Genomic DNA, 23,174 nt, shown 5'->3' on the forward strand with positions numbered 1-23,174 from the left:
TTTCAACTGAAAAGCTCTGACTTGGCATAATCATCTGTTTTCACTTGAAATTGGATGCGTTCCTCCAAGTCCCCCCTCTGTTCACCTATGCTCAGCATGGCTGCTTGCTTCCTGTGCAGCAGCATCACATCCTTCCTTACGTTGTTTCTGCTTCCACCGCTCATCCTCTACACCTGCTTCAGCCTTTCAGTGTTTGCAGAGCTCTAGAAGTGAGGGTCAAAAGCCAGATCTTTGCCTTTTTACTTGCATGAGCTGTCCTATTAAAACATGAATCTCATAAATAAACTGGGCATTGGTCCCACACTTATTTTCATGTTTGCAGAATGCTGTGCACCTCTTTCTTTTTGTGAGATAAGAATAGTCCCGTATAGATTTTTATGCTAATTGTGATTTGTTAGAGATTTCAGATACCGAGTCCCATTTAGGTAAAAGCACACAAACAGTATTCATAATTTAAGATTTAATTCATTTATTATTAAGCTAGTATCACTTTGGAAATGTTTCAGGGCTGTGCCAGGTCCTGAATGTATGCCAAAGTATTCACCTGTAAAAAATTGTGCACTTCATAATTGGGTTTCCCAGCTCTGAATTTTTGATGTGGTTCCAATAGTTCGGGAAGTTGCATACAGAGACATGACTGCAGCAAGTTAACCACAATTTGCAAATGAGATTTGCAATAATCATGCAGCAAGTCTATCTGTATATAAAGGAAGACACTTGAAAAATGAATGTTTTCAGTTGCAAAGCGCCAAGATGAATTTTCATAGCTTAGTACAGGATGCATTCATTTCAAGAGTTTTAATCTGATTAAACGTATAAGGGTTCCCAAAAGCTAATTAACACTAACTATACTAACAAGATTTGTATTTGTAGAAGTTTTATGAGGGGATTTGTGTGCAACAGCCAGAATGATGGCTGGCTGAACTTAGTTCTATTGTTTTTCCTTGCCACACTATGCAGTTGGGAAGATGCATCACTCCTTCTATATTTTTCATAGGTGAAGTGTTCCTCAAGTTAACAGGCTACATATCTGGTATATTATGAGTGTATGGGAACCTGTTTATTGACAGTGTGGAGAGCAGTTGTTACTCTGCATCAGTTAAGCACCGAGGAAGCCTGGACCAGAGCTGAAATGTGCAGAGCTGCTGTACGTAACATACAGGTAACTCAAGCTAAAGCCAGCCCGAGCTGAACCGCAAGCGGGTGTTCGACTGCGCCCCATGTGTCCGCTCCTGCTGTGCCTCTGTGCAGCAGTCTTTATGTACCTTAAAGGAAGGAACTCAGGTGGTGGGGTAGGAGCTGGAAGGAACACGACTGACTTAGTCCCCACGTGCATCTGGCTGGTGAGGATAGACACCTCGCTGCTCTGTGGCCGTATTTGAGGATATCCACACCTCTGTCTGTGGAGAAAAAGCCTGCAGCAGGGCTAAAGCAGGGCTAGCAAAGACAGGGAGTGGTTTGACCCAAGCACTTCATATCCTGTCCCTAAGTAGTCACCCTCCTATAGCCTGTATGTATAGAGTACATATCTGTGACAGTTTTGTCGTAGTGTAACGTGTACTTTACCACTGTAAAACTCAGCTTTCCAACAATTCATTCAGTCATCAAAAATTATTTCAGGCTTAAACAAAACATAGAAGTCTTAGTTTAGGAGTGAATCACTGGTTTGTTCACATTTTAGCACAGACGTAAATAAGGTGTTTGGAACATTTCTTGCAAGAAAGCATTTAAATAGCTGACTTTCTTCAATTGAAAAAACAGGGATTACTCTAGGTGCAAGCACACTGCAGACACAGGTTGATGGTGCTCAGCCTGCAGCAACAATGGGAAAATCACCAGTCTTCTATTATACTATGTGATACTGGGATATTTTCTGACTTATTGCCAAGAAAAAGGAGAAGAGTAAGGAGGTACAATCTTAGGGCTTGAGGGCATCTTGATTCTGAATTTCCATTGTGTCAGGTTACTTGCTTGAATGTTGTCTGGCATGACATTGGCAGGATTGTTTGGACTAGCATCAGTCCCTGCTCGAATGTAAAGCTTTATTTCAAATACATGCTCATCTTCATTCTCATTATACATTTAAATCACTCTTAGAGCACAACAACAGTGTGCCAGCGTGACACCATGGAGTGACCCAAGAAGGCCACTGAAGGGGCTTTGTCAGCGTTCATAATACCTCACACCTTTTCCTGCATGATACACTAATTTCAGAGATTCACAAAAGTCTGATTTCCTTTTTCTTTACGTGTCATCTGTCACTGATATCTAAAGGCTTTTGAAAATACAAAGTATTTCACATAGGCATAATTATACAATATCTCGTGTTTTCTCGTATGTAAATGAAACTTAAATTCAAGGTCCTAAATTTTATGACACCATACACTACAAGGAGGCTTCACAGCAGTTTAATTTAAATGCAAAAATGGAGCTTCTTAATTAATGAAATGTGAAAAAGAATAACAACATCAATACAGCAACCCCCTGCTGTTTACTTTGATATTAAATTCAATTTGGTTTATGATAACTCTAAGTCATTGCACGCTCTCGATTTTTATATTGGTTGCAGAGAACTATATTACAGAAGCTGCAGGGTGGAGAGCAAGGTGGAGATTTTGGTGGGAGCACAGGCAAAGCAGAGCTTTTGGTGCTCAGAGAGACTGACAGATAACCCCATTGCCAACATATTTCAGTAAAAGTAATCATATAGTTTCAATGCTTACTTAGGTACTTTTGCACATATATATTCAGAATATTTTTGAGGACAAAATTTGTTCAATATTTTTCAAATACAAGTTTTAAGCTTATGAAAACTTAACTGTAGAAGTCCTCTTCCTGCAACCATTGAAAGGTGAAGTATATTCATTCCCTATGATTACAAGACTACATGAATTTAGAAATACCACTGTCACTGTAGCTGAATGGTACCTGCAGTACCCATATGTAAGCACATAAGTCATAACATTATCAGTTGATACTGGACATCACTGTCATACTGCAAGGGTTGTCTTCTTCACTGCTGTCCTTGTTGCAGTATAGGGCAGAAAGGACACCCTTGCTGAACCAAGTACATCATCTGTTATTGTGGAAGTAAAAGTAAACTTAGCTTCTTGTCAGTCCAAACTCGGACACTGTAAAAAAACAAGTCCTATAAATTCTTTAAGAACAAACACAAATACATTCTCACTTCAAAAAATATAATAAACCCAACTGGTTTAAATGAATATCCCTGTAATATCTGAAACCCAAATATTACAAAGGTGTCAAAAAAAAATCAAACCACAAAAACCCCAGTTATTTTAAAGCAGAATGAAATACCAAAGACGGCATAAGCAATAACAGGATGACTTTTCTTTTTTTATCATATCAGTACTGAGTCAGGGTTTCTCCTACAACCTGACTGAAGTCAGCAGTTAACCATGAACTTCAAAAGGCATGGTAATGTGGGAGATGCATGGAGCTTACCCACTTTTAACTTGACTAGAACAGAATTTACTCGTTGCTCTCATGCAGCATACTTATGAGTTTACTTGCTTCTTAATTTACCATTGTACATTGAAAAGAGCTGAGATTTCATCATTCCTTCACTCAAGGACCTCAGATCTCTTCAGAAGGATGAGTGAGAACAATTAATGTGAATCACATGTGCAGGTGAAGCGTGAGGAGAATTCGAGCATCCCAGGCAACAGCCCCATGCTTCCACGAGATGTATTTGGAAAGCTGCCACTGCCAGCTGCACCAGAAGAGGCAACAGCACAGTAGGGCAAAGCATTTTGCTGACGCACTCTCAGGCTCACACACGTTTCCTTTGCAGTGCCATGTTCTGCTGCTGGACCAGCATTTTCCTGTTCTGTCCCGACACATCCTCCTTGGACCTGGTACTGTAGCCTGGGAACTTGGCTGTAGTGTTCGACCCCTTGAAGGATTCAGCCCAGGTAGACCTTGACATTGAGGATTGTGCCCAGGGGCCTCAGTCTTCCTCGTGGCTACAAAACTCCCAGTCTGCAAGACAGTAATATGTCTCAGTACAGTATTTTAAAATGCTGAAGATGGCAAAGGACAATACTGTCAGGGTAACTCTGAATTTCTTTGCTTTCATGGGTTTAAATCAAGCTCTAAATTATTTTTAGTAGCTTGTTATTACAGCTTTTGCAATCTGAAGACAGACTACTGCCTTTAATTCATTAGTAATTTCAACAGTTAATCAGAAAATGTCATTACCTAGAAAGACTGCAGCTCAAAATAAAGCACACTGGAGTTAAATTTAAATTAAAGCATGGACAGAAATGAATGCAGCCTTTGATCCCCCTTCCATCCAGACTGCACCCTGATGGGCACAGCTGGACAGGATAGAAATCGTGAGAAGGCAGCAGTCTCGCCTGTTTAAAAGGATACTGTAAACTCATTAAGTCCTTCTAGCTGAGTCAATTAAAAAAATATATTCACTGGGTTCTTTCAGAGCTCTCCTAATGTTGGCTGCAATGGCCATTTCTTGCCAGTTTTATTTTTAAAAGAGGCTGATTTTCAGGTGTTTGACTGAAAAACATACCATTAACATCTGTTTAATCATCACAGTGCCCAAAAGCATGTTTCTGTTAGCTGTGAGCCGTGAGCCTAAACAAAGGCACATACCTCTGTCTGTCTGAAAGCATATTCCTTTGGGCAAGGGAAGGGTCCCGGTTGTTGTGCAGTGTGTGAGGTTCCCCCCTTCCCCAGATGGCACCGGCAGGGAAGCGGGCGATGAAGGCACATGGTCTCATCTCACCTCTCCTAGGCCAGTAAGGATTTACTGACCCCGATGTGCATCCCTTTTGAGGCATTGCAGACGCTGAGGCTGGCGTGGGGTGGCTGAGACGAGCTCTATAGCCAGGGAGTGGAGGATGCGGGCCTGTGCATGCTAAGCATCTCTTGCTGCGTGGCACATACTGCCATTTAAACTATGAGCTGGCCTCCTGCTGCTAACAAACCCGTCCTTTACCTTAGAGCTCTTCCTGCCCAAGGGCACACTGTCGCTGTTTAAACAGGGCTACGCCTTTCCTCTGCGCTCCATCCCTGCGTATAAGGATTAGCCAGAAGCTGCATCCAGGCGTGTCTTCCAGCATTTTCTTGAGCAACCATGTTTCCTATTTCCTTGTTCCAGTTCCCTGCGTAGGGGACACTTGGGAATTCTTGCATTGTCTGTCTGAAACATGTATTTGCTCCATTACAGGAACAGCTATATAGCCAATATAGTTGCAGACCCTCTTAGCATAGTCATATGTTTAAATAATGTAGAATATAACCTCTCTGCAACTGGAGAGCAATATATACTTTCTATTCTTCCAATGTAACTGTCTGCAGTACAGCTTTATCTTTGCTTTTTCTTTGCTTTTTCTTTGCTTTTTCTTTTTTTTCTTTCTTTTTTTTCTCCGTACAACAATATTGTTAAAAACCTCACATATGTCCTGCTGACCAGAGAGTCTGTGACATGGACCCAGGCTCACCAGTGAATGATCTCACCCTTGTCACTGTCCTGACCAGTGCAAGGATTGTGTCGCCTTTTCTTCAAACACACAGGGATGCTCCTGGCACCTTTCCGCTTCCAGCTTTGATTTAGGAAACACCAATGAAGTTCTCTCCCGGATCATTCAGATTTGGTGGGGTCCATATTTATCAATGCCAGTTGATTCAGGAGGGTCAGGAAGGTCTGATAACAGGGAAAATTTGTCTGAGCGTTTCATCAGCACGGCCCAGTGTGGTGCAGAGGTACCTGTGCTGTCTCATTGTGCATTTCCACTTCTATTTCTCTGATGGCCAGGTCAATAGAGGAGTTGTCTTAAACTTCTTGACACTTTTAAAAAGCCTGGATCACCTCACCAACATATATATATTTGTGCACAGCAGCACAAACATGCTGTCACAGCATTGCACTGTGGGGAAGAGCGGGGACAGAAACTGGTTTTGCTGTTAGGGACGTGTCACGTCAAAGTGCACCCCAGCTACGAGGAGCACAACTCCTGCACAGCAGCCATCAGTTCAGGCACCGGGTCACGGTCCCGTGTCCCTACACTGTCCCTGGCATAGCGGTAGGTCAGAGAACGTGCAGCCTTTTGTTTTGGTGGCTGTGTACTGTAATATTTGTAAATGTATCCAGAGCATGGGATGAATGTCTATTTTAAAACCAGAATATTATTTATTGGCTTTGGAGCTTTCCCTTCTCCAGTTTCTGCCTACTGGGACAGTGCTGGATTTCTGTTTTGTTTGAAATTTCATCCGAAAACATATATTTAATTGAGTGTGGTGGTGTGGAGCCAGTTCCAGGGTTCTCAGCAATGGAACCGCCCTGCATTTAGCCACCAGGAATACATTTTGGAGGGGTCAGTAAAAGTTTCAGGGAGTTGAATTTGGATGGTGGAAGGCGGCCAGCTGAGCTCCAGAAATCTGTGATGCGAGTCTGCTTCCCCAGTTCTCCTTCCCCGTACTCTGCCTTGCAGTAAGGGCCTTCATCCCACCCAGCTCTCAGCCACAACCTCCACCCAGAGTGAGCACCCGCTCCCTCCACCTCCTCTTCTCCTCTTCCCAGTGGACTAGACGCTTTCTTACCCCCGCAAGGAAAGAGAAGGTGTCTGGATAAGACCTGCTCCTAAAGTGTGGGAGGAGACCGGCAGGGCTCCTGACATGGCCGGGCCAAGAGGGCTGACAAAGAGCGTTTGGCTTGCTGCTGCACGATGGGTGGAGGGGGCTCGTACCCCACTTGCACCCCGACCAGCCCCAGCTGTGGGGTCATCAGGAGGTGGCCAGGCTCAGCCCTCCAGCAGCAATGCCTCCTCCCCCACAGCCAGCCCAGAGCATCTCACCACCAGCCTCCCTGGGCAGCTGCCCACCTTTTGCCTAAAGCCAGACCTGGGTATGTTTTAATTTGATTAACTATGGCTTGGGAAGCCCGGACTGACACAGGGGAGACTACAAATTGTTACCCAGTACGATCAGCCCGGTAAAACCATGATGTTGCTAGCTGTGGCTTAAATTAGGAAGTTTTACCAAAGCAGTGATGTCAAGGAAAGGTGGTGTGGAATGAGCACATGGCTAATCAACGCCCATGCCCACCAAAATCCGATTAGTGATGCAGCCAGACTACTCCAGCGGAAGGGACCAGAGGGGTTCTCCCAGGGAACTGATAGAGGTGGAGTCGAGGCAGAAGCAAAGGCTAATGGACAACAGCGTGGTGTAAAATTGGCTTGACATTTTGAAGGAGTAAAAGATCGTGAAAAGAGGTGGCAGAGTGTGTGCAGGGAGAGCTGTGCTGGCCAGCCCTCTAGTGGGAGCTTCACATGGGGCGGGAGTGTGATTGCAGCAAAGCTCTAAGCCGGTTTTTATCAGGCACAACTGCATCTTTACGGGAGGTTTTGCTGACATAGCTCGCATCTGTTCGGGTGCGCGTGATTTCTTTTTTTTTTTTTTCCCCAAAGTATTAACTAACGCGGGCAAAACTTGAAAACGTAGATTAAGCTTAAGGATAAATAGGGGTCCTTGATTAATTTTTTGCTGATAGGATGCTAAAGATAGGTTCTAAGTTAAAAATCCTCCGTGTCACGAGGCATTTCAGTGAATGAACTGTTTTATTAGATGGTCCGCAGCATGCGCTGGAGGTTGCATCCCCGGCCGCTGAAGGCAGGGCACCTCTGCCAGCTCTTTCTCGTCTCCCATCCCCGCTCTCCCTCTCCGTGCGCCTCCTGGTCGCTAGTGCAGCCTCTAGCTCGGCGGAGGGGGGGCTGGGCAGGGAAAATGGCAATAAACCCGTTTCTTCTCCCTCTCCACGAGGTGGGGAGATGACAGTCCCCTGGGCGCAGCCTGCGGCGGGGGGGCGCCCAGCTCGCCTCCCTTCTCCCGGAGCTCCGGAGGGCATTTGGGGGATGCAGGCTGGGGGGGGGGGGGGGGGCACGGCCAGGAACCCCGCGCTGCAAAACAGCAGGAGGAGGAGGCCGCCGGCGGAGGAGAGCGGAGGGCCGGCAGGAATAAGATGGAGAAGCGGGTGGTGAACGAGGCAGGGAGCGGGACGGGAGCCCGCCGGAGCGTCACGATCGCGTCGCGGCAGCGCGTTTCCCCGACATGGGGATGAGGAGGGCTCGGGAGGGAAGGTAGGGAAAAGCAACACAAAAGATATTCCCGGGCAGCGACACAGGCAGAGCCACGGCACTGCCCGGGAGCCCCGGTTTAATTCCAGAAAGGGATGCGCTGCCACCCCAGGTTTGGGGTGCCGGGGGGGAGCGGGGAAGGAGGGACCAGCCGGACTTGCAAACACCCAGGCTGTGCCGGGTTTGGACCGCATCTGCTCCCGCCGCGTGCGAGCGGATTAAATTACCGCAAATTCAAACTGAATGAGCCCTTTCCCCCTCCTTTCCTCCCTCCCTCCGCCTGTCCCTCCCTCCGCGGTCCCCTCCTCCCGGCTCGGCGCGGCAGCCTCACGCTGCAGCCGCTGCCGGAGCGGGGCAGAGCAGCGGCGGGAGGAGGAGGAGGAGGAGGCGCCGGATCCAATGAGGGGCGGCAGCTCGGGGCACGGCGCCGCCGGCTCGCCCCAGCCCCGGCCCCCCGCCAGCCCCGCTCCGCCCCCCGGCCCCTCCGCCCCAGCCCGGCCGGCCGCGCTCTCCCCCCAGCAACTTTCCTGCCCGCCCGGTGATCGCCCCGCGGGCCGGGGGCAGCGGCAGGGCCGGGCATGCCGGCGGCGGCGGGCGACGGGCTCCTGAGCGAGCCGCCGGCGGTGGCGGGCGGCGGCGGCGGCGGCGGGTCGGGGGGCGAGGCGCGGCGGGCGGCGGCGGCGGGCGCGGAGAGCAGCTTCCTGGCCGCCTGGCTGAGCGCGGCGGCGGCGGCGCCGCGGGAGCGGCTCCGCGACTTCCAGCACACCAAGAGGGTCGGCAACTACCTGATCGGCAGGAAGCTGGGAGAGGGCTCCTTCGCCAAGGTCCGGGAGGGGCTGCACGTCCTCACCGGAGAGAAGGTACCGCGTCCCGGCCGGGGCCGCCCGGCACCCCTCGGGGGGCTGCCGGCACCCCGCGGAGTGGCCCTGTCTGTCGGTGTGTTCTGGGGAGGGGGGTGCCGGCGGGCTGTGAGATGAGCGCGCTGGGTCTCTGCCGGCCGGGAGGATGAGACACCCGTCCCCCCTCCCCTCCCGGGGGGCTCCCCTCAGCGCCCGCCCGACCCCCCGGCCCCGCCGCATGCTGCGGGCGGGAAAACGGCGCTTCCCTCCTCACGCTGAGATTTCCGTGGCTGTGATTCTGCTTTCCTCCTGAAACACTTCAGTTGCCTTGACCTCTCCTTTTTTTTTTTTTTTTTTTTTTTTTCCCCCCTCCTGTTTATTTGGTTATTTTTTTTTGTCAGAAATGTGTTTTTAATGGTGAGACTCGTATTGCCGAGGGCCGGTCACTGTGTGCAGTCTAGTCGCGACATTTAAGGGTGTGGGTGCGTACCGGTACTCCGCGCTCATCGCAGCGCGGGGAGAGGCTGCGTGTGTCTGCAGGAGGGGCACAGGTCGGCGATCACAAGTTGTTGATGTCGCTGCACGGCAAAAGACGCGAGGTGCACCCGAGATGGTTTTTTTCTTACCAGGGTGCTGGTAAGAAAAGCCCACGGAGGGGCTCTGCTTTCTGTTTATGATCCAGAACCCTTCAGTGGAGGCTTTTAGCCATCAAGCAGGATATGTCACAATGTTATAAAGAGTCGTAGGGGCTTGGCTGGGCGGTAAACAGAGCAAGGACAAGCCTGCTGGGGCCCCCCCAATGAAGAGTTGTCGGAGCTATCTGACTTCTGCCTCTTTTATCAGAGCCTTAACAGAGGCTGAAGCAGGACGCCTTATTGTTACTGAAAGCTCCTTGGACCAGTGGGGCTAAGTACAGTGTAATTTCCTCCAGCTCCGGCAGCACCGTAAGTGTGCTGCTGTTAAGACTGTCTCTTGGTAGCTTGCATTCCTGCATTCTTGGATATTTTCTTTTTTTCTTTTTTCATTCCAGTAAATTTGTCACAGAGTGAAATTTAATATAGGGCTTTGAATTTTGTCATGAGAAAAATGATAAGATTAGTGATTATTATCATATAGGAATGCAAAAAAAAAAAATATTTTGCTCTCTTCTGTTACCAAGCATGTGCTTCTCCTTGGTAACAGATACATCCAATGATCCTCCAGTTGATAAAAGGCACATGCACACACACGTCCTTCCCACCTCCACGTTTTTGGATTGCTACATTTATCTCAGTCTGTTAAGAGGGGGGAAAAAATAAAAAGATTCACCACACGCCTCTCTGTCTCAGCACCTAGGCCTGCTTCTTTTTTTTTTTTTTTTTTCCCCTCAATGTCTTGAATAACACACACTGTGACAAAGTGACAAGCCGAAACTCTAGGAGAATCACGCTTCCTTCCTGCTGAGTCGCTGTGTCCGTCTTTGTGGACAGGCATGATGATCTCTGAGCTCCATCTGGCCTGATCTTGTACCATGGGATCAAAGGAAGCTCTTGCTGTCAACTTCAGTGGGTGAAAGATCAGTCGCATAGTTTCAAATTGACTAATCAAAGGTCCATCTTCCCCGAAAATCCACCTATTTAATTCCAGGTATTTATGGATAAGCAATTTGAGTTAATGGATAGGAGATAAGAGTAATTAATGATTTGCTTCAGGTGAGGTCCTACCTCAGCGAGGTTCCTCTCTCTAACCGGAGGGGTGAATGCTTTCCGTCCCACGCGTGACCCCACGTGAGAATTTCACCCCGAGTAGAGAGCTGATGGACACTCAGCTCTTCTGGGCATATTCCTCTGCCGAGCTTTCGCGTGGCCTCCAGCCAAAGGCAGCTGAAACGTGCCCAAACTGGCTCTGCCTCACAGCTGCCGGCAGCTCTGCCTACATGGAGCCCACCACGGGCGATGGAGCTCTGCCTGTGATATGAGGGAGAGAAGAAAAACATCTGCTTACCCAGGCTCCTTTCTTTGGGAGTGCAAGGCTGTGTTGGAGAGGAGTCTGAGGCTGGCAAGGGTGGGAATGGGATGAGGAGCAAAAGCACGAGGCGGTGTGAGAGTGAGCACCGACGACAGTAGGTCATGGCAGGAGGTTCTGTGGGAAGAAGATATTTTACATAAGAAATGGTTTCTCTCCATAGCGAAGTACTTCCGCAAGAGCAGCCTGATATGTGAAGGGCCGAATCCATTGATTAAGCTATATTTGCGCCTTCTGAGAAATCTCAGTGAGCAGCAGCCAGGTGCTGAAGAGTTGTGTATGGCAGTGCCAGCTCCTGAGCCCAGGTGACACCGATGCTCAGCACAGACTTCCTCCTCCAGACATCAAGTGGCCAAAGTTAGGCTGGAGTTAACGGAGCTGTCTGAGATATGGCATCAGTAGCTGGATGCAGCAGTTAGTTTCCTTCTGTCATCTCTCCCTACCCACCTCCATCCCTAAACTTGTCTTGTCTTGGGGGAAAATCCCCCAAGAGTGACACCATGCTCCTCCAGAGGCTGGAAGAGAAGATCGCTCCATAAGGTCCTGATGCTGTCTCTCCATCCTTGGGGTGAGCCAGAAATGGGCCCTGTATAGTCTTCCAGTCCATTCACTTGCAGAGGAAAAGTTAATCTTCAGGAGTGTTTACTTAATGTGCTTGCAAGTGGAGTTCAGCAAAGCAAAATGTAGAAACAAAGCCATCTCCTGTGGACAGCTCGCTGGATCAGTGTAATTGCTGCATTTTTCTAAGCTGATGTTTTATGAGCCTATTATTCCAGGATTAGTGCCTGCATGTATTTTGAAAGCAAAAAAAAAAAAATTTGACATCTGATTTTCGTCTTGTAAAGCCGTTGTTGAGCAAGGGCATGGCCTAAATTTCAATAAAATTGCCATAATAGTGTAAAGTAGGGGTCTTAATACTAATGTCTGGTAGCTGTTTTGGCAGAGCCTGGGTCATTACGGTCACTGAAATATCTAACTTCAGTCAGGGGGGCCCAAACAGGTTTTGATTTGCAGCAGACTTTAGCAACTCTGGAGGAGTTAATGCGCATTATTGTTTCAGAAAATTGTGTGTTTAGAAATGAAATCTGTGGATTAATGAGTCCCCAGCTAGGCTCAGATCCATTGCACTGACACAATGCATTGTACAGAATCAAGGCAAAGCGGAGCAGATGCCAAAAATCTGCCATTACCTCACCCTGAAATTGCTAGAAGCTAAAGAGGTCTTCAAGAGAGCATGAGATGTTATATACTGTAGGCCAAATGCTAGTTAGTTCACCAGCTGCTTCGAGGGCAGTCTGATGGACAATGCATGTTGAGTGACCTGTGTGGGACGAGAATCGGCAACTCCTGCGAGCACATAAGCACAAGAGGGTGAGCTAAGGTGAGATTTTTAAACCTTCCCTATGAACGTCTTTAGCATTGAACTTTAAATCAAATCTTTTATGGTACTTCTTGTGGTTTATGTTGCCATAACGTCAGGCATGTTATTATTTTCTGGGCTTGAAAAATGTTTGGTAGTGCCTGATGCAATTAAGTGTATTTTAGCTGAGCGCAGGAGAATGTTGAACAGATTATTCTTTCCGTTGCTTTTGAATAAAAATATCGCAGCCTATAATCTGACATTTTTGGGTAAAAGGCTGATTTGTCAGATCAGCTCAGGCAGTCTTTATTGCTAATCTTAAGGAAACATAGTTCCTCTATGAAGAGCAAGCCAATTTAACTTCAAATTGTGGCTCTGAAACCCTGCTGAGTTAGCTGTATTCAGCTAACTTTGGGAGCCTGTGCACAATATACTCTCAGATTGTTTCAAGCCTTCTGCTTGGGGCTCAGAAGGGTCAATCTCTGGGTGACGGGAATCGGGCAAAGGCAGATATTGCAAGATAATGATTTTTTGCATTTTTAGACAGCTGAGGTTGTTGCCATCACTGTGGTGGGGGTGGTGTGAGGCTCTGTTAGTAGACCGGATAGATTGCGTTATCTGCTGCGGACCCCAGTGAAATGTCCGAATAACTCCATATAGCATTGCGGAGTGACAGTGTATTGAGCCAAAGTTCTTATAAAGAAACTTGAACTGAGATTACTTTTAGGTACTAAAAGTATTAGTACCTTTTCCACGGTGCTAAAGATTACACCTAAAAGTAGTTAATACTTTTAGGTGTAATCTTTAGCACCGTGGAAAAGAGTCATTGAGGCTAATCAAATAATTTGATTTCTCATCCACCAAAAAATTTGCTTATCATTTCCTTTAGTGCTATTGTTAAGCTCAAAAAAGGTACATTTTTAGTTACAATTAGTCAAGTGGCTTTCTGTAACAACACTATTTAGTGGGAAGCAGCTGCTAAAAATATAGTTTACCGGCTCCTTGTATGAAGGCAAAGCAATTAATATTAAAAGTGGCCTTTTCACAGAAGGGTTCGTGTACAGAATGCATTTCTGTATTAAAGAGGTAAAAATAAAAAAAGTGTATTTGAGCACCCTGGAGGTGCTGGAGTGAGTAGGTGGGCAGAGCAGCCTCCCTAGAGAGCTGGAAATTACTCTCTTGCCCCGGTGGTCCCTGCTGAAAGGAGGGAGGTGTTTCTGAAGGGCGTCTGCATGGCTGCCGCCTGCTAGCGGCACGTTGTGCTGTGCGCGTTACACAAAGTTATACACGTTTCTGTGCGAACTTCGTGCCCTGCCTTCACCTTCTGAAGTGATTTTTGGTGAGCGCAGGGGGAGTGGTGTGGCTCCCAGCCTTTTCAGTAGGTGTGGAGTGACTTGGGGCTGAGGCTGCCTGCCAGGGACTCCATGTGAGATGAAGGTCATGCAGGTTATGTGACTGCTCTGCGTCAACCAAGGCAGCCGTCTCACAAAATGCTTCCCGTGACTGGGCGCAGGAGAGTGAGAGTATAGAGAAATCCGTATGCGGTGGTATCGGTCCCTGGCCCTGCACCCCACTTTTCCCGTTGCAAGCCCCCTCCCACTGCAGACCGCTCCATCCTCTTCTCAGGTAGGACAGGGGAGGCAGTTCTCGTCTGAGCCCGTCTGGACCTCTTACCTGAAGCAAAGACCGGAGCAACTCATTTCGCACAATTTCTGTCTTCTAGCAAGCTTTTCAGAGAATATAGGCAGGTGAATGCAGAGGAATATGGACAAAAGTGGTTTCAGTAGACAACAGTAGATGCTACGATGCCATATACACTTCCATATGTCACAGTGTTAATTTTGCCTTGAGTAAATTCACTGTTTTCCCGTCTCTTCCACCACAGACTTTAGGGAATGGAGATTTGGTGGCCAAAGAAAGGCCTTTGGATGTGTTGGCAGCTGAGATCTTGTCCGGTTAATGCCCTTGGTAAATGTGCCTCCCCCTGCAACATCGTTGCTCTTCATCAGGGAAACCAACGCCAGTGGGGCTTCCAGTTGAGAGCTTCTGTGCCAGGACTTGCCATCGTCAACCCTGTCTGTATCTTAAGATCCAGGGTTGCCCAAGTACTAGTATGGGCTTAAAACCTCAGAAATAGGGTATATACTCATATATAGTTCTAAGATCTTTACCTTTGTCTGATTGCTGAGTTTTGGGGGCCATGAGTGTGTGTGTGTGGGGGGGGTGTCACTTTCACTTTCAAACCATCTTGCCAACAACCAAACAGGCCAGGAAGTTACTTCATTGCAAACAAAAGTTGAGTTTCTAAGGTGGTCACTAGTCTTTCAGTTCAACCCTTTCCTTTTTTCTCCCCCAAATATTGTGAGATTGTAGGTAAAAACTGTGAAACTTGGAATGTCTTCATTGATTTCAGTGGTTCAGAGGGTAAAGCTACAGGTTCTTAATTTGAAATTTGACCTGTTATTTTATGTTCTTCCTCCAGTGATACTTGTATATCAGTTTCTTAGATGTGTTTGTTCTCTCACTGTGTTTAATTAGTAGTTCTCTTCTTACCTGTTTCTCCACATATTTTTAAATTTTATCTCTATCCAAAAAAAAAAAAACTTGTTGTGAGAAGTGCTTACTGCAAATCTGCTCGGTGGCTTTCTCCCAGGATGCTGTTCACTTTCATTAACAGCTGCCAACTGTTGCACCTGGATGATATTCTGCTCTTAATTATATGTACCAAGGGAGTGAAATGAGGGTGTTTCTGCAGCCTGAATTTTGACATTTCCTTGCTTCTAAGTGTTTGCTTTCACAGCTTTGACACTACTCTTTTCACAGAGGTTCGTGTGTGCGCGCGCAGATGCATAATTTGTATTGAAGCTACTAAACATATGGTTTTGTTAACATACGGTACTTCAGAAAATTATTTGAAGGACAATGTTATGGTTGCAACAGCATCAGTGAGGACTTGGCTGCAAGCAGGACCAGAAGATAGATTGCTGTGTCAGCATGCTGTTCCCCAATACGTGTTACAGAGCATGCAAGATTTTGAGTGTAAGGCAGAATAAACACCAAACTGCTGATGTGCACCTACCTGCTCAGTTTGCTATATGATCACCTGCTAACACTTTGTTCATCTGGAGAATAACCAGTTGCATCAGGCACTTGTTATAAAGCCACACTCTTCCCTCTAACACTTTTCTATGTTGCATACTTGGCATGAGTGGGAATAGGCTTTAATAGGCAAGAGAGCCTGTTCATTAATGCAGTCTGTCTTCCAGGAAGATTGCTTTCATATTTTTCAGCTGTAGCTTGCAACTTGTTCTGCAATGAGCTGAATTCATGCACATGTGGCAGTTGCTTATCCTCTTGAGATAATCTGCTTTCAAGTTTACATTCAGCAGTTTTAAGGACGTCACTAACAGTGCATGTCAGCAATGTGCTGCTTTTCATATAGACTGTTATAATTTTAGTGGCATATGCAGGATTGAGGGAAGCCAAGTGAATTGACACCAGGTGTAGTTCTTATGCAACGCTCACATCTGGATCATTGATTTGTTCTTGCAAGTTTTGTGTTTTTAACATATTTAATCATGCGTAAAGCTGTGTGCCTGTTTTGGTAGGCATGTGTTACCTATAAATGTCTTGGTAATTAAAACACGTCTTGCTTTCTACATCTTGCAGTTTGCCATATCTCCTTTATACCAACGGGCTGGAGAATGCTACCGTAGCTTCATGCATTTCAGCGGATGTAACACATTAGACATCTTTGCCCTTCTGCCCTCATGGGTTATTTGTTTGCCTGCAGTTGGGAAAATGGAGGTTATTAATGAGCAGCACTTACTTTTCACAAGGATATAACCCAAGAAGGAAAGCAGTGGTGAAGTGGTGTGACAAATCTTCTGGCAACTGAATTGTCTGTCTAAAACCCAAGCTGTTGTGTTGTATGAACAATAATATAAAATGAGCTGAACAATAATATAAAATGAGCTGAGAGTTTATGTGCTGACTGTGCTACTCTTCAAGGTTGTGGAAAGCATCTAAAACTGTTCAAAGCTAATGATTGGGTAGATACAGCCGGAAGAAGAATTAGGTGGATTGCTGTGTTGGTGCTCACCTAGCGGCATAGGATACAACCGAACCAAAGCAAACCAGTACTGGCTTGATTCAGACCATCTCGAGTACTCTTCTTTTTGCCATGTAGCCATACTTTGCGTTGCTTCAGCCCCAGATCAGCTTAGCTGTTATTTTCAGATAAGCTGAAAAACCGAAAACCCAAACCTCCCAATTCTGTGGCTCTGCGAAACTTCTGCGGTGCTTCCCCAGTGGGTTTTCTGATGGCTGATCTCCTGGAGGGTACAAATCTAGTGGTGGTGGTGTCTTCAGTGGGGCTGGTGGAGGTCACGGTGATGTAGAGAACTGGGTAGGGTTTTTCAGTAAGGTTTACTGGCGTAAGAGAGAAGCCACCATCACAAGCACAGCTCTAGGGCCCGCACTAGGGCAGAGGTACATGTTTCTAAGCTGATAAGGTGAATGCCTGCGAAACCTCTGTGTTGATCTGCGTTTAGGATTGGGGCTTGCAGGGAGCAGGATCAAACCTCATCCTCATGGAAAGAGTCTGGGAGGTGTTACCATAGTCCCTCAGGGAGACCACCTGCAAAAAATGAACAAAAAGCTGGTGTTGCCCTGACCAAAGTTTCCTTTTCTGTCAGTGCTTTGCTCTGCTGTTGCACTGCTGAACTCTAGGTCCAACACCTTTAACGCTAGGCCCAACAGGGCTCCTCTCATTTGCAGTGCAAGATCAGAGCTACTAGTGCTATGAGAAAAATCATTGCAACAAAGAGAACTAAAAAAAGATAAGTTATATATAATAAAGTTCCTTTGCTCTCTGCCTGTTGTGGAAGATTGTCATGGAAACATTTTTTTCAGAGAATAAATTTATTTTCTGTGAATAATGTCCACAGAGCTAAGGGAGAGAACATATTATTTATATATAAAAACTTTATTGGAGACACCTTTTTCTTGTCTCCTAACAGTTGTAAATGTTTTATCTGCTGTGTTTTAAATCACTACAAAGGAGGGTATTACCTGGGCCTCAAAAGCAGTGGCTCTTGGGTTTTTGTTTGGGTTTTTTTTCTTCCTTAAAGCCATAAAGCTATATTGGTATTAAAGTGCTTTAAATCAGGGACACTTCATCTTCCATAAGTCCGGTTATGCATTTGATCACTAAAATGTGAAAAGGGGGACTAGTTAATATGAAACACATTATGAGTCCGTGATCAGGAAAATGGGAAGTGGCGTGAGCCGCCAGGTTTCTGCTGTAGGGATCGGTGTTGGAGGAATGTCATTTGGTATCGTTCCTCTGCTTTTGCTTCCCCACACGTAACCTGAGATCTTCATCCATCTCACTGTGACAGAAGAAGTTTTCAGCATTAGGAAGGCCAGTTACGGTTTATCAGAAACAGCTGGATGGGATATGGTTCACTTGCAACCAAGGCATCAACTGTGCCTTGCCGTGCCTCAGCTCAGGCGGCTGCTTCTTGTCCTGACAGCCTCTTAGGGCCACGTCTGGGTGGAGATGACCTCTGTTTTCCAGCAGTTGTCATGCTGGCCTCCTCCATGAGGGGTTGTGAATAGCCATCAACTTCATCGATAGGAAATAAGAACCTTGCTGGTTTGAACAGGTTTTCCATCCACCACAGTGACTACACATCAGGCTCCCTGTGCACTTTTGTGGCAGGCTCTGAAAAATGTCTTTCAACCTAGCTGGTCATACCCTGAGCTCGAAGAGTTTGCACATTAAGTACTGGGTGGTGTTTCAGGATGTCAGTCTTACCTTATGAATGGGGATCCAAAAGCCGTTTTCTGAAAAACGGCTAATATTTGGGAAGTGATACTTGATGAATATTTTACATGTCAATGGCAAGGCAAACCATGCTGTCCCAGGCATTCAGAGACACGCTTTCTCCTTGCAGGGGATGGCACTGGCCCAGAGGCTGATTTTGACAAGTTCATAAGGATTTCTTTTGGAACCTCTCTAGAGCATCCTCAAGTATCTCTGTGTCTGGCTTTCTGCCGCCGTTGCTTCCATCAGTCTCTGCATAATCTCTCTTGACTTGTGTAGGTATCTTTAGAGGCCAGGGAGGTAAAAATGTGCTCCTCTCCCTTGGGGGATGCAGTTATGGCTACCCAGTTAATTAGTTTACCAGGAGATTGGTGAAGAGTCGCTAGAATTGGTTTCCTTCTGCCAGAGGTGAGATAGATACCCTCCATGACCCACTCAAGACAAGCCATGCTCTCCTTCCTGTGGATGGGCCTGTGCTGTAGCTGCCCAGGTTACGGCTTCCCAGGCTCCCAGGCTGTGCTCTGACCCAGTGATATCCATGCATTGTACAAATTCTGTGGCTTTGGACATATAGCACCAAGGAAAAAATGTAACTCATGGAGGTTGCTGTTCAGAGCGGCTGGATAGGGGCAGAATTATGGCATCCTCCTTGCCTCAAAACCATCTGCTGGTCCCTGTGCTCTAAAGGTCTGGCCATTTCAGGTGGCAGAGATGCTAGAAGATAAGAATATGTCTTTCTTCCAGTTGGTTGAAAAGGGAGTGAAGCAGAAGATAAGAGGGAAGGGGGCAGCTGACGTTACGGTAACAGAGGTGTAGAAGCATGTCCAGGAGAGGATAACAATAGTTGCCCATGAAGTATGGCATGAAGTTACCCGTAAATATAACGTGAAGTAAAAAGCATGTTGAAGAGAAATATGGCCAAGAATGGCTCTCCTCCAGTGAAGCTGAACGGCTCGGTGGAAACAGACCACATCAGACAAGGCATTAGTTGTGTGTTAAATCTGCAATTGCCTCCGCTCTGTTTTCTTCCTTCCTGACTGAAGTAAGAGGAGAAGGGAGGAAGAACTGCAGAAATACAGGAGATGCTGTACCATATGGAAGATGGAGTGTGAGGAGTTCGTGTGCACAGCCTTGCAGCTCTGACAGTCTTAAAACCTTCATGTGGTCTGCCCTTGCTCTTAGCATAGCGGGAGCAACCCCATAGTATGTCCTTACAAACACCAGTGCCTCGACACATCAAAACTCTGTCTCCCTGTGGAAACATTAATTTGACTGTGCCAATACAGTTAGCAGCAGAGCTGTGGGCTGTCTGCAGCAGCATCAATATTTGCATGACTCCTTGTGACACTTCATGTCTTCTGCACCGGGGAGCTCCAGCAAGGATGTCGGAGAGAGCTTGCAAAATTTACATCCCTTGATGTGACTGCTGACGGCTCCCAGAGCGTCTTGCCTAGGCCAACTCCTATCCTTCTGTGTTGTGCCTTCCCCCCCCACCCCCCTCCCTCCCTCTCTGCAGGGACCAGAGAGTCTTCGCATATGTACAGGCACCAAAGCCCAAAGGGAGCACAGCAATCATACACCCTGACTTTCTATAGAGGACAAGCCCTGGTATTGTCTTCAGGGATATCTGTATCAAAGTTTTGTTGAGCTATTGCATACTTTTAAGAGAGAGGGGAAAAATTCAAGATCTACGTTCATCTCTGTAAGATAAGATGTTTCTGCCATTACTTCACCGCACCTAAAAAAACATGGATTGTGTTTATAGCCCGAGTTTGCCCTAAAAATTTACCTTTTGGGAGGTTAATTTTTATTTTATTAGATTAAAGAGCATTCTATTACCAGAAATCTTCTCCTCATGTAGGTACTTGCAGAAAATCATCAAGTCAGTGCTTAAACATTCTCCTAATTAAATATTTTACGCGTCAGTCAGTTACTACGACAAACAGTTCTTGGACCTCAACTGTTCCTGAAGCTCTTTTCAGAACTCTTTCCAATTTTTTAACATCATTTTTTAATTATTAGCACCAGAACTGGATACAGTAATCTAATAATAGTTCCTAGTGCCTTGGACAGGTGTAATTAATACCTTTTCTTACTTTAACAAATACATCCTGCTTATGCTTTTAGGGATTATGTTTAAATTGGCTGTGGCATCAAGAGGGTTTATGTTCATTTGCTTATCTAAAGTACTCCTGAATCCTTTTCTGCATTGCTGGATACTGTCATCTTTGGGTTGTAGGTAATGGCAAGATTTACCTTTTTATTCCCTGGCAATTGGATTCTTTTTGTTCAAGCTACCCGGAATCTGAATTATGTTAGTGAGCATACTCAGAACTACTTTCTTATTTAGAAGAATTTATATTTCTTCAGGGGCTGATTTCAACCTTTTCTGACTGTGTCTAGTCTGCCAACAGAGTGGCTTCCTGCCTACTGAGACATCCCATACTCCTCTCTACAGCAGCTGGTTTTATGTATTGCTAAGCTCAAAACTCTTGGCTTACACTGTGAGAGACTCAGAAGGAAAGAGAATACTTTACCAGAAGTGACTCCTCTTCACCTGTTCTGATCGCTGATTTTACTAATGTCAGAGCAAACACGAAAGAAAAACTATATATTCAGGTGTCCTACAAAGAGCAGATGACAAAAGCTATCAAAGACCGAACATCATGACTCACGTGAAGCAAAGAGATGATACCGCTTGTTTAATGTAAAACCTCAATGCATCTCTAATTGTAAAGCTACTGAGCAGCCTTTTCACAATACATACACGTACACATGCATGCACATGTTTAACTCAACCCCTGTCCTCCCTATTCCATTTGTAGCAAGCATACAAGGCAAGTATAAAAGGTATCAGATGGCCATCACTGAACGGTTGTCCGTTTCTATCCTCAATAAATACGACAGGCCTTATTCTTGTGGAAGAGTCTGCCTTTACATGTTGCTGTAGTTTTGGGAGATTGCTGGCTTCCTTGGAGTGAATGGCTAAGCTGTAAGCAGAATGGTTAGCATGTGGTTACCTTCTTGTCATACTTTCAGAAATGCTCTGTGGTTTTCCTTGAAAGCAGTTTTTGAAAGGTGAGTAGGACGCTAACATTTGTTAGGGAATGGGGAAGCCAAGCAGGATAGCTGAAGGGAGTCCCACCAAAAATGCCACCCTGGGAGCCTCTTCAGACAGGTTCTCAGAATTGAGTGGTAGGCCGCAAGGTAATTTGGCAAATGGCTAACATCGAGCACGTTACCTTTCTCACAGTTTCATTGTGTTCAGTCCCATGGTGAAAGTTAAGTTTGCGTTTCTGTGGTGTTGTCCAGACTCATCCGTGTCGGACCGTCCTAACAGAAGAGCTGTCCTGAGCGGTACATGTGTGGTCCTTTCTGAAGGTGTACAGTTTATTGATTTCTGGTATGCATTTGCTTGGATAAGAGTTTTCTTTAATGCTTTATTTCTATGCTATATAAATGCTATATAAAAAAAATTATTTCTTTGCTGTACTGTAGAATTTGCTAAGCTGTAACAGCTAAAGGAAAGAAAAAGTGCTACCCAGTGAATGAAGCTGGCATTTTCTAATCCTTGGATTCAGTTGTGAAAAGCTGGTTGGTTGCCCAAACTGAGATACCCTTGAAGGGATTGCTTTCAGGACTGTGCTGACAACTGTGCAGGCTTCAAAGTTAGGTCTGTTTAATATGATTTGAATTGGCCACCCAAAATCACCAGCCGGTTTTGAAAACTAAGCTCAGATTTTTGTGGGAGACCAGTGGTAAATACAAAGAAAGCTACAAGTGATGCCAGGCAGCTATCACTGAAAGGAAGGAAGAAAAGAAAATTAATTCATTGTATGAGCTTTCTTGGGCACTTCAAAAAAGAGCTGGAGATGGGCTTGCACTAACAATGGCGGTAGAATATCTACATGGTCTGGCTCTTTGTGTCATTCTCCTGGCTAAGCTTAAACCAGACAATGAAGGTTTGTGGGTTTAGGTCCAGTAGTCCAACTCTCAGGCCTTCCCATTGACTGTCCCCCCCAGCTGCACCCTGTAGCCTGTGGCTCTGAACTTCATCTGAGTGATCTGAGGGTGCACCAGGCCTCTCGTGGCCCAGGACGGTGCTGAGAGTCAGTGCTGCTGCCTGGCTTGGCATCATCTCCAGCAGGTCTGCCAGAAGTAGATGCTGGCAAAAAAAGAGGAGGAGGGGAAAAAAAATAACAAACCAAAAACAAAAGAAGGAAAAAAAAAGAGGCGGGGGGGGCTGTCCCTCCAGTAGTTGAATAGTCCCTCCGATAGTTGAAGTTGTTTCTCTTGTGCTATGTTGGTCTCCTGGCCAAATCCCACAGTGCTTGCTGGATTCTTATTCAAACCAGTTTCCTCTCCATTCAGCTGGAGCTCCCTTTGGCAGAGATCTGCAGGAACTGCCTTCCTCTTATTTAAAGTTAGGAGAGAATTTGCAGAAGGAAACAATTCTAAGTGGTTGGATAAGTGGGGAACATTCTTAAAGTCCTCAAAATGTCATACCTTGATTTCGCAAGGTCACGTGCAATCTTCTGTTCTCTGTAAAGCTAAACATGTTATAACATTATTTGCCAGGCTGGGGCCATTACAGTGAAACTGTTCTAGATGTTATTGCAAGCGTCTGACATGAGTGTTGTTCAAGACCTCTTGACTTAGACTCGGCAAACAGGCCATTGAGAAAACACTTTTTCTGGCAAACAGGAAGGCTTGCTGCCATTGAGGTGCATCCTTCTGCCAAGAGACAGCCTGTGCAAAGACATCCGATCTGGCAAGCAAGAAACCCGAGGCTGAACTCAGATCTGTGTTTCCCGAGTGCTAATGTATCGTGTGACTGAAGTCACTGCTGGCCATCTAGTTGTTACTTGGTTTTTATTCAGGTGGAATCACGATGTGTCTTAACTGTTTGAAGCTTGAAGTTCACCAGGGAAAGCTAGGTAGAGCAACAGATGTTTTTACTGTAATACCATGGCTTGAATAAAGCTCTGTGCAGCTTGGGGAGGGGTGGAACAACTAACCAAAAAACA

The 23,174-nt window shown here is 46.1% G+C and overlaps 1 protein-coding gene and 1 long non-coding RNA gene across 5 annotated transcripts in view; both read left to right on the forward strand.

Annotated features, from left to right (window-relative positions):
- The first annotated feature begins 1,003 nt into the window (after positions 1 to 1,003).
- Positions 1,004 to 4,470, forward strand: LOC141939107 (uncharacterized). Of its 2 annotated transcripts, none has more exons than XR_012627476.1 (2): positions 1,004 to 1,162; positions 3,815 to 4,470. It is a non-coding gene; the product is annotated as an uncharacterized LOC141939107 (long non-coding RNA). The 2 variants fall into 2 exon arrangements; XR_012627475.1 differs by having other exon boundaries at positions 1,004 to 1,147.
- Positions 4,471 to 7,962: 3,492 nt separating this feature from the next.
- HUNK (hormonally up-regulated Neu-associated kinase) overlaps positions 7,963 to 23,174 on the forward strand; it is a 58,087-nt gene continuing 42,875 nt past the window's right edge. For 2 of the 3 annotated variants that reach the window (XM_074858187.1, XM_074858188.1), the window contains exon 1: positions 8,693 to 8,974. In XM_074858187.1, the coding sequence (XP_074714288.1) occupies positions 8,693 to 8,974 (282 nt within the window). Of the gene's footprint in view, positions 8,118 to 8,692; positions 8,975 to 23,174 lie in introns of those variants that run through there. The other variant, XM_074858189.1, reaches the window with a different exon arrangement.

This window comes from Strix uralensis, chromosome 2 (genome assembly GCF_047716275.1).
Source record: "Strix uralensis isolate ZFMK-TIS-50842 chromosome 2, bStrUra1, whole genome shotgun sequence".
NCBI lineage: Eukaryota > Metazoa > Chordata > Aves > Strigiformes > Strigidae > Strix > Strix uralensis.